The sequence below is a fragment of the Aythya fuligula genome, chromosome 4 (assembly GCF_009819795.1).
Source record: "Aythya fuligula isolate bAytFul2 chromosome 4, bAytFul2.pri, whole genome shotgun sequence".
In the NCBI taxonomy this organism is placed as follows: Eukaryota; Metazoa; Chordata; class Aves; order Anseriformes; family Anatidae; genus Aythya; species Aythya fuligula.
The window spans coordinates 26,597,415-26,610,677 of record NC_045562.1 but is presented as its reverse complement, the minus strand read 5'-3'; the positions used below and the strand labels follow the sequence as shown (position 1 = coordinate 26,610,677).

Below are 13,263 nucleotides of genomic sequence, written 5' to 3'. Positions count from 1 at the left end.
GATTTAGTGAAGGATTTGAAGAAAAGGAAGAGAAAATATTTAGAAGCAGATTTTCATGCTATTTCAATGTACACATGTGTGTACAAATTGTTACTGGATTTTCAAATTCTCACTTAGTACCATTAAAGTCAGCCAAGTTCATTCCTTCACGATATTATGCTTGAGGAATACAATGCAATTTGCCACAATTAGGAGGGCAAAACAATGGTGCTTTGTGTTCCTGACAAACCTAGGAACTATATCCATATTTAATTCCTAAATGCCTTTAAAAATCTACACCCTATGATCACAAAAATCAAGAAAGTTCAAGGCTAAGGGGGAAACAAATACCTCAATATCACCTCATTACTGGATTATTCCAAGCTGACCAATCTCACATACTCAAATTTCTCTCTGATCCTCATTCTGTAGTGCTAGCACTTTACACAGTGTCAGCCATGCTGGTATCTCTCTGCTGCCTAACTATGCACTAGGTATTGCTGATTGCTACCCACCATGCAGCTGCTCCTACTCTGTGGGTTGCTGGAGCATGCAGAACAACCCGGACTACTGTATTACAACTGGATGCTGCTGTAAGGTACATGCCCAAGAAATAACTTACCACAAGACCGCTCTGTCATAATATATAAGCTTTTTCACAATACACAGTTACAATACTTACTTTGGCTTGCATTTCATTAGTGATTTATCCACTTTTCTTAGTTTGTCCTTTATGTCCTCTATTTCCCTCTTGGCTTTAGGGTCTTGTTCATTTTTTTGTTTTTCCGTCAAATGAAAGAATACATTAGTAGCTGCACGCTCCACTGAATCTAAGCCAAATCTTGAAGTAAATAATATGTGATATAGATCAGTTAGGTGAATGCTAATATAAATTATTATTTATACGTGTATGTAATGCTTCTACAATAATGCTCAGCCTTATTACTTGACTGCAGTAAATTATAATAATTAGAAGTGCATCATTGCTATTTCATCCCAAAGTCATAGGCTGTGTTCACTTTCAAGCTACAATTATTTCAAAACTGAGTGGTAACATGTAAAATGGTTCTGCCAGTTAATTATCTACAGAAAACAGTCCTATCTTTCCCTAAGTGGGCACATGAATATACATATAAAATAGATTGTACCTTAAATCATTTAATCCTTCTCAACTAGCCTGTTGAAAAGGAATGACTGTTTCTCTTGTTATTCTACACAGCTGTTCTTTCTCATAACTTTTTCAATACTGGAATGTTAGCTTAGCTTGGACTCTTCCAGCTTCTCAGTCAGAAAAAAAAAAAAAAAAATTCTTATTGTAGTGGGAAGAGACTGTTAGCTGTCACCATACAAGGGTTGGCAACACCTGGCATGAAGTTGCATCCTAGTCCATCAGAATGCTTACAAGTCATTTAGATCTGGCAGTCATCAAGAACAGGAGCAAATGGAAGGACTTTATTCTCGTGAAGGCCAAACACGGGTCTTAAGACTCAAAGGTAACTTCTTAATTCAAGCTTTTCACTTCTTCACAGGTAACAGAGCTCAATTGCAATCATTTTCCATTTACTTCTCATCTCTTTGAAGCCCACACTGGGTGATTTAAACTTCTCTATCACAGAGTTTATTCAGCCATTTAAGTACAAATATGGTGCCAGTGTACTTCTTTCCCTGGTGGCTTTAAGAAAAGAAAAGGTACTGTTTTCCCTACCACCAATAGCTGCAATAGCAACTTGGTTTCTACAGCTCTGATACCTGCTCTCTCAGGAGTCTTTACTAACTCCACGTTGACAAAATACCACAATGGGTGACAGCTTTCCAACCTCATGCATCAATAAAGACTTAAGGAAAAAAAGCTTGCCAGCACCAATCTGTTACTCCTTGTCAGTATTTACTTCTTGTGAGGGCTCCTCATCCCCTTCATCTCCATCACAAATTCTCAGGATTTGGACATGTAACTAGAATTTTTTATTTTTATTTTTTTGAAATTCCTTCTGATGCTTGTTCCTTGTCTGACTACAACACCACTGGGGAGCTCTATGAAGTGCAATCACAGTACACCTATGCCTTAAAACATAAGATAACAGATTTCTCAGGCTCACACCCTAACTTCATATCTACATTATGCATCCATGTTCACCGGTCTATGATGTGTTCTTTTCCCAGCATGATCATTTATCAGTTGTCTATTACAAAGAGAACGCATACTCTACACACAGCCCCTTGTAAGAGCCATTTGTCACCAGAAACTTATAATGACTCATCATTCCAGTGTAGATGAGAGTAACTTAGTGATCTGTCTCTCCTGAGGAGAAGCGCCTTTAACATCGTATTAAGTGCCTCAAAAGGACAATGCAGTTAATACTGCAGCTCTAAAATCACTCATGTGAAGGAATTAAAAATATTTAAGACTGCTTTTGAAATCTCTTGGCTTCAGCTGGAAATAAGCCATAGCATTGATTTAGAACCAGACTGCTGGAAATCAGCCATAGAATTTATTTGCAACTAGACTGCCACTCGAAATATAAAAAGAGAGAACTTATTAGCAATTAGAGTCATTTGAGATGCACCATTGACCTGTATATTCACTTTTTTGCTTCTTTCTTTCTAGAGTTCTTTCAGAAATGCCTTTTTTTAAAAAAAAAAAAAAAAAAAAAAAAGCACAAACACATAAGAACTGAAATGCTAAATAACATCATTCTCCCCCTAATTATTCAAAGCATTCAAAGGAAAGGAAAGGCTTCATACTGAGATGAGAAAACTGATATTTATGTAACACATGTATGTGATTGTTCCTACATGTTATTACAATAAGAATATGCACTGGACAACTGTTTAATGGTAAGTATTTTCTTTTCATTATTAGGACAAGCATCGAGGTAATATGCCCACTTTACTAATATTAGCAATATCGTTGACAATAACGGTATTATCAGTAGGTTATGCATATTTCATGTTTTGTGAAAATACATCTCAGATACATGCAGAAGTTTCACTCATGCATTTTACTGGATATAAAATAATGTTGTGAGAGGCTTTGTACTAAAACCATGTTAAATGACATATTCATAGAACCTCATTCTGCCCTTTTCCCTAGCAAATCTGCCCCCAACATACACTGTTTGCACTTCTAATTAAACAGCATAATTTTTACTTATTACACTGGGGCAAAGCAACAGAGATTCCAACTCTTATTTTAATGTGATTCAGATTATAATTTTCCTCAGGTATCATGCATGGATTCTAACCATTCCACACAATAATCAATCACTCCTAGTTTTACTTCAGCTAAACCTTCAGTCCCATAAAGATACACAGATTGATAGAGCTTGTAAGCCTTTACTTCACAAACTTTAGAATAAAGATAAGAAAAGGACATAAATGGAATTTGCTAAGCCATATCAATATTTATCTCTAATACCATTTTTCTGAATCTAGTCAACACACACATAACACATGGAATATAAATACTTACATAAAAATTATGGCAGGCAATTTATCCATCTCATGCAATTTTTCAACAAAGCATGCAAATTGTATCCATTTTTCCTGATCTGAGCAATCCACAGGTTGGGGCTTAAAGTGATCCAGAAGCTCACATACCTGACCAAAATATTATTGAGGAGATTTTAATGGCAGCAACTTCCAGCTGAAGGCAAAGTTTCCTTTAACAGCTTCTATCAGCTCAGATTTCTTAAGTCATGCAGAACTACAATGGCTTCGTACAGTTTACAGACTTAAAAGGTCTGCAGAACACAATGACTTCAGTAAGAATTCAAAATGCAAATCACTGTAGCATTCATGTCTACCTTCACAGTGGAAATAATAAAGCACTACTAACATACCAATTATGATATATTTTCACATTCAAGCGTCACATTTCAAGAACCTTGTGTTTTTTTTCCCCAAATATTCTATATTGTATCCTTGTTTTTTATTCACCACCTCCTCATACACCTATTTATGATATAGGAATATATGGCCTCTAATCAAAGACTTGATCTTCCAATTTAAAGTCCATTACTTAAATTTCTGTCTTTTACATAGGAACATACCTTCTGTCCTTGGTTACACAGAAGGTTTCAAATGATCAGTAAAAGAAAAAGAAGTAGGCTAAAGAAGCAGAATTGTGGTACAGTATTGTCACTACTTGTAGGAGGTACACTACAAGAATCAGAAATCAGAATCTCGCAGCAGTACTAGAAGTCTGATTCCCAGAGAAGCTTGTGAAAACAACCTTGAAAATGCTTACTGAAATGCCACAAATATTAGTGCTTATCTTTCAGCACAGCAGCAGCTAATACTTATAGATAATAATTAGGGAGGAGAAGCTCCCATAATTGTCTAGTTATATTACTGTATAATCATTACGTTACAGCTGTACAGAGTCTTAAAAACACACCCCTCTAACAACTGTTACCTTCTGTCTTTGGCCAAGTTCAATCCATTTGCTTAGCTCTTTCTTCAGTTCCTGTTCATATTTCCTCACATCCATCTTTTTTATTACTACTTTATTCTTGAAAGAGACAAACTCCTCAGGATCTAGCTCCTTGAAAGCAACAATATAAAACACTGAATTACTTCATTATCTATTTACTTTTTATATGTTCTGTGCACAGACCTGTATACCCACCTGTGCCCTTGGCCACTCCTTCCAGACTTCTACCATTGTGTCATACAGCTGAACACTCTCTTTTGGAGACAGAGAAAGATCTGCAGGAATACCATAGTTCTCAATCTGGAAGGAGTTTAAAAAAAAGAAAATAATTATTTTGATGGAATCCATATTACTTAATGTAACCGTTGATAAATACTTTTTACACCAGTGCTATGCTTACATGATTGACTGTTAATGCAGCACATGGGTGATAATGTTCAAAGAGAAAATCACCACCCGTTGAAGAACACACATACTTTTCCAAATCATTGTATCTTTCTCCATACAGGACTGCAAAGAGACAAAAATGTCATGATACATTGTTGGTTTTAAAAAGCAAGTATTTTGATTTGACTTTATTTAAAAACCATACACATGCTTAAGTTCACACAGAGCGATTAAAGTGTTTACAAGAAGGACACTACAATTTACTTATTATTATTATAAAACATTCTGATACACACCTAGTCTAACACGATATGGTTTTTTTTGTTCTTTTACTTTAGATTTCACTTTAAGTTTTCTTGTAGAATTCTTTTCAGAGTTGGTAGAGTTTTCTTCTATCGTGTTCTCAGCACATTGCCAATACCTTTTCACACTTTGTAACCACCTACAGTTCAAGAATAAAATAAAGCCAAGCCATAAAAAAAATTCTTTTTGAAAACTGATACAACTATAATAGATGAAGTACTACATTCTGCTCTGTTTCTCCTATAAAATTTCCGTCCCCCCTCTCACCATTTTCAGTGCAATTTTCTCCAGCTTATCCCAGGGTGCAATTCGTAAATGTGAAATCACATCATCATTATACATACAGAGACAGGTGTCTTCCTTGACTGATGATGGGTAAGTATGCTTATCAGGTTTTGGCAAATCAAATAGATGCAAAAAAAAAAAAAAAAAACCTCTGCCCAGCTCTCTCAGAGGGTCTGAAAGAATAGGAATGAATGCCTGTTCTCACTACAGAGAGCTAAAAGTTACAGAATTGTTTGGTGTCAATTATACGTATATAATACATAAAACAGTATGAATCTGTTGCCTCTCAATCGTAATTGTTCATACCCATTGGTTCGTATCAATAGTTCATATCCAATTTAAATATGCTCTTTTGAATGAGAAAATTCTAAGCGTACTCAGTTAGGTGTTCTGGGTTACTGATAGTAGCAGAGAGAGCCAAAAACGGACACCGAATTGTTACCAGAAGATGCTCCCAAACCTCTGCTCCAATTTCGCTACCAAGACAATGGACCTATATGTTTGGGAAAGAGGATAAAAAAAAAGTAAGAAACCTACCTTATCAAAGTACACACAAAACAGGAGCTGTTTTATGTTTTGCTAAATTCAAAAAGGTTACAAGATCATTACTGAATAATTCTTACATTGCAAATTCACTGGATAGTGAATTAGACTATACTAACTTCAATACTACATTCATTGTACCTTAGATATTCACTGACATCCATTAAGTTGATATACAAGAAAGAATCCAGTGCAAATATTAAATTTAGCAATATTAAACACTGGTTTTGCCCTCAAAAGACTGACAAATATCTACATATATGTCTACAACTCAAACCCGGAATACCTCCGGGCTTCATTTTTAACCACTAAGACTACAGTGGTGGCCTTTAGTTTTCCAGTTGACTGGCTTGAAAGAAATAAGAGAAATTCCTGGTAGCTCGACTGAACTGTACGTCTTCTCCAGGACTATCAGAGTTTTAAGTTCTTGCACTGGAACATATTAAGACTATTAGCTAACATGAAAAAGCAAGCAAGTCTGAAGTAATAGTTCTCAAAGCAATAATGCATGTAGTGAAAAAAATAATTATTGATAGTTTTCCTCTGCCGTTTTTCCCCCATAAACTTATTAAATTGATTATTACTGAAAGATGCATACCTCATCAAATATAACATATTGTATCCGTTTGACCCATTTCTGGCAACGAGGAGACAGCATCAAGATTTCTAAACATTGAGGCACAGTCACTAATATCTAAGAAAAAAGGTTTGTAAAGCATTATTTTCAAATAAATTGGCTGATCAGACGTAACAGAATAGATTCTATATTGAAAAAGCATTTAAAATATGTATTTGATTTCAAGATGAGCAAAAATTAATTTCTCACTTCCACCTTCAAGAAGGGTAAGAAGAAGGACACAGCCTGAGCTAACAGACTGGTAATCTTTGCTTTGATCCCTGGGACAGTGATGGAGCAACTAATCCTGGAAACCATTTCCAGGTACATGAAGGACGAGGAAGTCATCAGGAGTTTTTAGCATGGATTGACCAAGAGGAAGTCATGCTTAACCACCCTGATAAACTTCTGTGATGAAATGACCGGCTGGTAGATGAGGAGGGAGCAGTGAATATTGTCTGCCTAGCGTTCAATAAGGTTTGTGACGCTGTCTCCCATAAGATGCTCATAGACAAGCTGTTGAAGTGTAGGCCAGATGAGCAGATTGGCTAAATAACCAGTCCCAGAGAAATCAGTAGTACCAAGTGTAGTTGGAAGCCAGTAGCTACCAGTGTACCCCAGGGAACAGCATTGGGTCCAGTCCTGTTTAACATCTTAGTTAATGATCCAGATGATGGATGGAGTACACCCTCAGCAAGTTTGCAGATGACTCAAAACTGTGAGGAGTGGCTGATAAACCAGAGGGTGATGCTGCCATCCAGAAGAATCTCAACAGGCTAGAGGAATGCGCTGGCAGAAATCCCATGAAGTTAAACAAGGGGAGGTGCAAAGCCCTGCACCCGGGAAGGAACAACCCCAGGCACCAGCACTTGCTGATGGCCACCCAAATGGAAAGCAGCTTTGTAGGAAGTGACTTAGGAGTCCTGGTGGATGCCAAGTTGAACACGAGTCAGCCTCATGCCCTTCCAGCAAAGCAGGCAAACAGTATGGGCTGCATTAAGCAAAGTATTACCAGCAGGGCACAGGAGGTGATCCTTTGCATCTGAGGCCACACTTGGACTGATGGGCCTAGTTCTGGGCTCCCCAGTACAGGAAAATCATGCATATACTCAAGGGAGTCCGACAAAGAGACACTAAGATGATTAACAGACTGGAGCATCTCCTGTGAGGAAAGGCTGAGAGAGCTGGGACTGTCTAGCCTAAAGAGAAGGCTCAGGGAAGATCTCAATGTATATAAATATGAAGAGAGGGTATAAAAAATACAGATCTCTTTTCAGTGGTGTCTAGTGACAAGACAAGAGGCAATGGACAAAAATTAAAACACTGGAGGCTCTGTCTGAACATAAGGACACTTTTTTCGCTGTGAGGGTGACTGAGCACTGGAACAGGTTGCCCAGAGAGCTGGTGGAGTCTTCATCCTTGCCAATATTCAAAAACCACCTGGACATGATCCTGGAGAACTAGCTTTAGGCAGTCCTGCTTGAGAAGGAGGGTTGGACACAATGATCTCCAGAGGTCACTACTTCCAACCTTAATCATTTTATGATTCTATGAATAACCTAGGTTGATTCACCTTGCAACAGAAGTTACAGTCACAATGAACAAGAGTGGCTGCTAGGAGCCAAACTCTACCCACCTGTATGAGTTCATGATTTTCAGTAGAGGTATTAACAGGCAAGATTGTCTAGAATATTCTTAAAATCAGTAAGCAAGTTGTACTTATTTTATTAACTTTTAAGTGATACTACTTAAGAATGAAAGAATGCTGACCAGAGAAGCAACGCATGAAAGGAAACAGCATGGACAACAATGCTGAGGGATTAACAAAGGTTCATTTGCAGTTTATCTTTTACCAACAAAGCTTATAAAAGGTTAATGGCTTACAGAAGTGTCATACCGTACCTATTATATATATATATAATATATATATTTAGCTTACTTCTATCTATATCAGGATTTTACACTATCATCTGATTGTCTGAAATCACACTATTTTCCAACTCTGAGATGGTCAACCTAATTTATTTCCAAGATTTACCTACATTTCAGTTTGAAGTCTAGGACATAACTAAGACACATCAAGAGCTCAAGTGATTTTGAACCCTGGTGGTTAGTGAAAACAGATCTTTAAAGATCAACAAGAAAATCCATCAGACAGTACTACTTTACAATCAGTCGATGTCATCAACGTTTATATATAATAGTAAATGTCAGACACTCAAGAAAAGAACGGGGAAAAAAAAAAAGGAGCACCTCTTTCATTTATCTGCATTTACATCTGCTGTATGTTTATGACCAAAGGAATTAAATGTTTCTTCTTCTAACCAGAGCAAGTAATCAAAAGATGAATATTTAAGGTTGTACGCCACAGACTGAAAATTTTTCTGGTAAGCAGTACATAGATTTTAACTCAACTTTCTATTTAGTAATGGCACAATTGTTATAATCAAAATTAACATTTTCAGAGGCCAGATGAAGTACAGAAGTCATAACTTTTAAGTGTTAAAACATTCAAAAAATATACCTGAGAATTCATGACATCATTACGATAATCTCGTGTGAAGACTCCGCACACCACCAATCCATCTGGAAGTGTCTTGGTGAACCGACTATATATAGTTCCCACCACTTGGTTTACAAGGGCCTTAAGTAAAGCAGATCATTACCAAAACTATGCAGTGGATGTCTAAACGCATACAATGTTCTGAGGCATACAAATGTATTCATTTTTGGCACTGATTTTAATGTACTAGACTGCAATATACTATTGCCGCACTTTTATTAAATCTGGATCATCAATGTTAACTTTGAACAGAAATGGTACCTGATGTTCAATTATACTCAAATGTTTTCAAAGAAATCTAGTGTCCTGTGAAGTGGGTTATATAGTATTAACTCTGTATTTTAATTATTTCATAGTATTCTGCTATATCTACAAACACTTTAATGACATCAGATTCCTGAGGCCTGCAGGTATAAAATATATTTGTGCACCCAGACTCTGATATTCAAATGAAAGTATGAATTTGATGCCCATTTTGTTATGCCATATCAAAAAAACAAACAAACAAACAAACAAACAAAAAACTTATAGAAAAGAATCCAAAGAAATTACTCAATAATAGCACATGTAATTCCATATTCAAATTTCGTATTACTTAAAACAAGTTTTGGAAGAAATCAAAACATTGGTTTAGCTCTTAAGTCCATTTCTAACTAAAAAGAAGGATAAAACACTCATTAAAAAATATCCCAAAGATACTTAGAGTTTCACAAGTTCTCTTGAAGCATCTAATGGTGAACTCAATTGGAAAATATGTTTCTTGTTCTGTTTTTAACATTACTTTCACCAAGTCTGTAGGCTTTTGGCACTGTCACCATTTACCTAACACTACTTCTAGCACTTTTCTATGTATTAATGTTTCTGACCTTAAAATAGCTATATAAACAGTCAAAAAACTGTACATGAACTTAAGTATTTTGCAGATCTTTTGTAAGCATGCTTAAATACGTGTTTCTAATAAAAAAAGACATATATCAACTAAATCTGTACAATAAGTTACCCCAAATGTTTTCACAATCATGTTGAAAAATATCTTAGACAGACAGACAGAATATGTAGTAGGATGTAGCCTTACCTTTGTAGGAGCAACATACACAACTACTCCGTCATCACTCGTTTTCAGAACTTTCTCCATGCAATAATATGATGCATATGTTTTTCCCGATGAAGTAGGAGCAACTATCACTGCAGACTCATTGTTATCAACAGCATCAAGAAGTTCTCGCTAAGGGAAGAGCAAAACCTCTTGTTAAGAAGTTCTCATAAAGTGAACTGGCTCTTCCTGTGAAAATGTCTCTATTTTTGCTCTTAATTTTTGCTGATTTTAGACTATGGGAAGTCATTGTTAACCTAGAATTTTAAGACCGTATTCTTTTCTCAAACTGTTAGTGGGAAAAAATGGAACTACAATTTTACACTTGTTTCAATTATTTGGCCTGAGATTTTGATACCAGAATACTTACGGTCTGAAACTGGACATTTTCAAAATAAAAACCAGTTAACTCAGCAGTGTACAATTTAGATACAAGAACTTCATTGTTTTATACATTACAGTAATTTTTCTTGAATTGTTATAGCAATACTGTCCAAATTTCTCTTCTGCTCTTAGCATACACTAATAAATTTGTTTTCTTCCTATTACTGTCTTCCTCCATGCTTCCTCTCACTTTAAATAGGTCTGTAGAAGGAGCGGAGGGGGAATGGTAGAAGAAGTGAGAAATAAATAGCATGAACACTATATTTCTATATTAGCATATATGCTGAGTTCAAACGTGCTTCTCAAGCAAGTATCTGTTTTGCAGATGTGGTCACACAAAATAGAAAATTCAGCTGGTCTCCCCAGTCCAATAACAGACAGACCTGAGTTAGACCTACTGTGCTTTAAACAGAAAATTTATTATCAATTCATAGTATGCTTCACTCTTTAGGCAGCAATAAGTAGAAGATGATTAGAGGTTAGGTAATCAGAGATTACCTAAATGGGAGGCTATCACCATCAAATATTATGATGAACAGTGAAATCCCATGGATTTGACATTTCTTATGTTGAATTCCTTGGGCCAAGCTCTCAGTAGAAAAACTGTCATGTTAGAAAGAACATGGAATACCATCCACAATGATCTTCTGAATTTGTTCACTTTAGTGAAACACTATTTTTAGCAAGAAGTAGAATCACATGTATTTTAAAACAAAGAAAAAAAAAGTCATTTCCAGTATCTTTACATACAAATGGTTTGTGTCTCATTACCTGCCACGTGTCTGGTATGAAATTTTCCACTCGGGGATCTGGATCATTTCTCTCTTCTCGGAGCAAGTAATAGTCCATGTATTGTAGCTGGAAGCGAACCGGTCCCACCTCAATAGCATATCTACTTGTATTCTCACCATCACTTTTTTCTCTAACCTATAAGGTCACAATACATTTCAAGTTGGTTTGCAAACTAGCAAGAGATTCAGAAAATGGCACCTCTTCTGCTCTGGAACTCTGAAAGCTTTAAAAAATATATGAAAGTGCAGGTGATTTTTAAATACATTTTCTCTTATATAGCTTTGTATAAGCTTTTATCTGTTCAAAGGAGACTACTATAGCCTATAAACAATATGTCTCCAGTAACCCTCATTGTTGATGGTTTTGTTGTCAGAAGAGCTTACGAAACTGACTAGAAGGTAGAACTTGGCTTCTCTGAGCTATCACCTGCTAGAGTCTTCTCATCCTATATTTTTGTTTTCTTGGGCCTGCCCTGACACTTTATGCAATGAATCAAAGGTGTGAAAAGAAACTCAATATGAAGATTGTGATCCCAATTTTTGCAAAGTATTATATTTTTACGCAGCACCTGTATACCCTAAGACATAACAAACTTCAATGTTTGTGTACATGTTTGGTTACACCATCTGATCTTGAAAGTTGTGTAGCAAAGCCTTCCATGTTACAACATATACTAGAATGTCAGAAAATCACATTATAATTTAAGTTGGGAGGGATATCTGAATGTCAGTTAATCCAACTCCCTGCTAAAAGTAGGTGCAAACAGATCAGGTCACTCAGGGCTGCGTTCAGCCTGGGCTTCTGGGGGATCTCATTAACATGTAGAAATACCTGGAGGAAGCATGCAAAGAGGATGGAGCCAGGCTCTTTTTAGTGGTGCCCATTGCCTCTTGTCCTGACCCTGGACACAAACTGGAACACAAGAGGTCCTGTCTAAACAACAGGAAGCAGACACTTCTGTACTGTGCAGCTGTAGTGGGTCTCGCTGGAATGGAGTTAGCTTTCCTGTAACAGCACATACAGTGCTAGAAGTGCTAGAACTGTAGCTAGAACAGCTCTGATACCACACCAAGGTTTTGGCTATTGCTGAGGGGGGCTGGCACAGCACCAAGACTGCCTCCAAAACACCCAAAGCCAGCAGGCTGGGCAAGAGGTGGGGAGGGGTTATCCCCAGGGCAGCTGACCCAAACTGACCAAAGGGATGTCCCATACCATGTGGTGTCCCATGCAGCAACAAAAGGTGGAAAAGGAGAGGAGGGGCTCTTGTTATGAAGATGTCCATCCTCCCTCATCTCTTAGTCCCAAACCTCAAAGAAGGACAATAAAAGATTTCCAGAATTGAGCTTCCAAAAAATTCCTAACACTGTTGCACATGAAAAAATGAGATACAGAAATCATACTGGTTTTATGATTCATTGTAATCCTTTCATTTTGCTACTGACTTCATATTCTGCAGACTGTTAGTTATATCCCCCCTTCTTCCACCTGACAACCACTTTAGCATCCCCTCTCCCTGGTAACATCACATCTACAGAACTGCTTTTAAATCAGCCAGGGGAAAGGTTGCAAGCAGAAAAGCACAAGTCCGGTCTTTAGAAAAATGACTTCAGAGCCAAATTCAGAGTAGCTATCTGGCGGTCTCAGCTGTGTTAGTGAAGACAAGCAATTCAGTGTCAGTTTCCCTCAGAGGTGATCATCATAGCTCAGTAACAGGGCAGAGTAATACCATAAAAACAAACAGAATATGATTTTCATCTCAAAGATTTCCTCTATACAGTAGCATGTTTAGGCCTGTTAATGAACATTTTGAATTGATTGTTTTTCATAAAATAATAAAAAATAATAAAAAATATAAATATTTTCATAAAATAAGCATGAATGCTTAT

At 36.7% G+C, this 13,263-nt stretch overlaps 1 protein-coding gene across 1 annotated transcript in view; it reads right to left on the bottom strand.

The window, feature by feature from the left end:
• The window catches only part of DDX60 (DExD/H-box helicase 60), a 41,360-nt gene that overhangs the window by 14,258 nt on the left and 13,839 nt on the right, over window positions 1-13,263 (bottom strand). The window contains exons 15-25 of the mRNA XM_032186986.1: window positions 11,357-11,512; window positions 10,184-10,333; window positions 9,070-9,189; window positions 6,528-6,623; window positions 5,764-5,879; window positions 5,095-5,240; window positions 4,812-4,921; window positions 4,607-4,711; window positions 4,394-4,522; window positions 3,449-3,576; window positions 662-820 (exon numbers count right to left, since the gene is read on the bottom strand). Of these exons, the coding sequence (XP_032042877.1) occupies window positions 662-820; window positions 3,449-3,576; window positions 4,394-4,522; window positions 4,607-4,711; window positions 4,812-4,921; window positions 5,095-5,240; window positions 5,764-5,879; window positions 6,528-6,623; window positions 9,070-9,189; window positions 10,184-10,333; window positions 11,357-11,512 (1,415 nt within the window). The remainder of the gene's footprint in view (window positions 1-661; window positions 821-3,448; window positions 3,577-4,393; window positions 4,523-4,606; window positions 4,712-4,811; window positions 4,922-5,094; window positions 5,241-5,763; window positions 5,880-6,527; window positions 6,624-9,069; window positions 9,190-10,183; window positions 10,334-11,356; window positions 11,513-13,263) is intronic.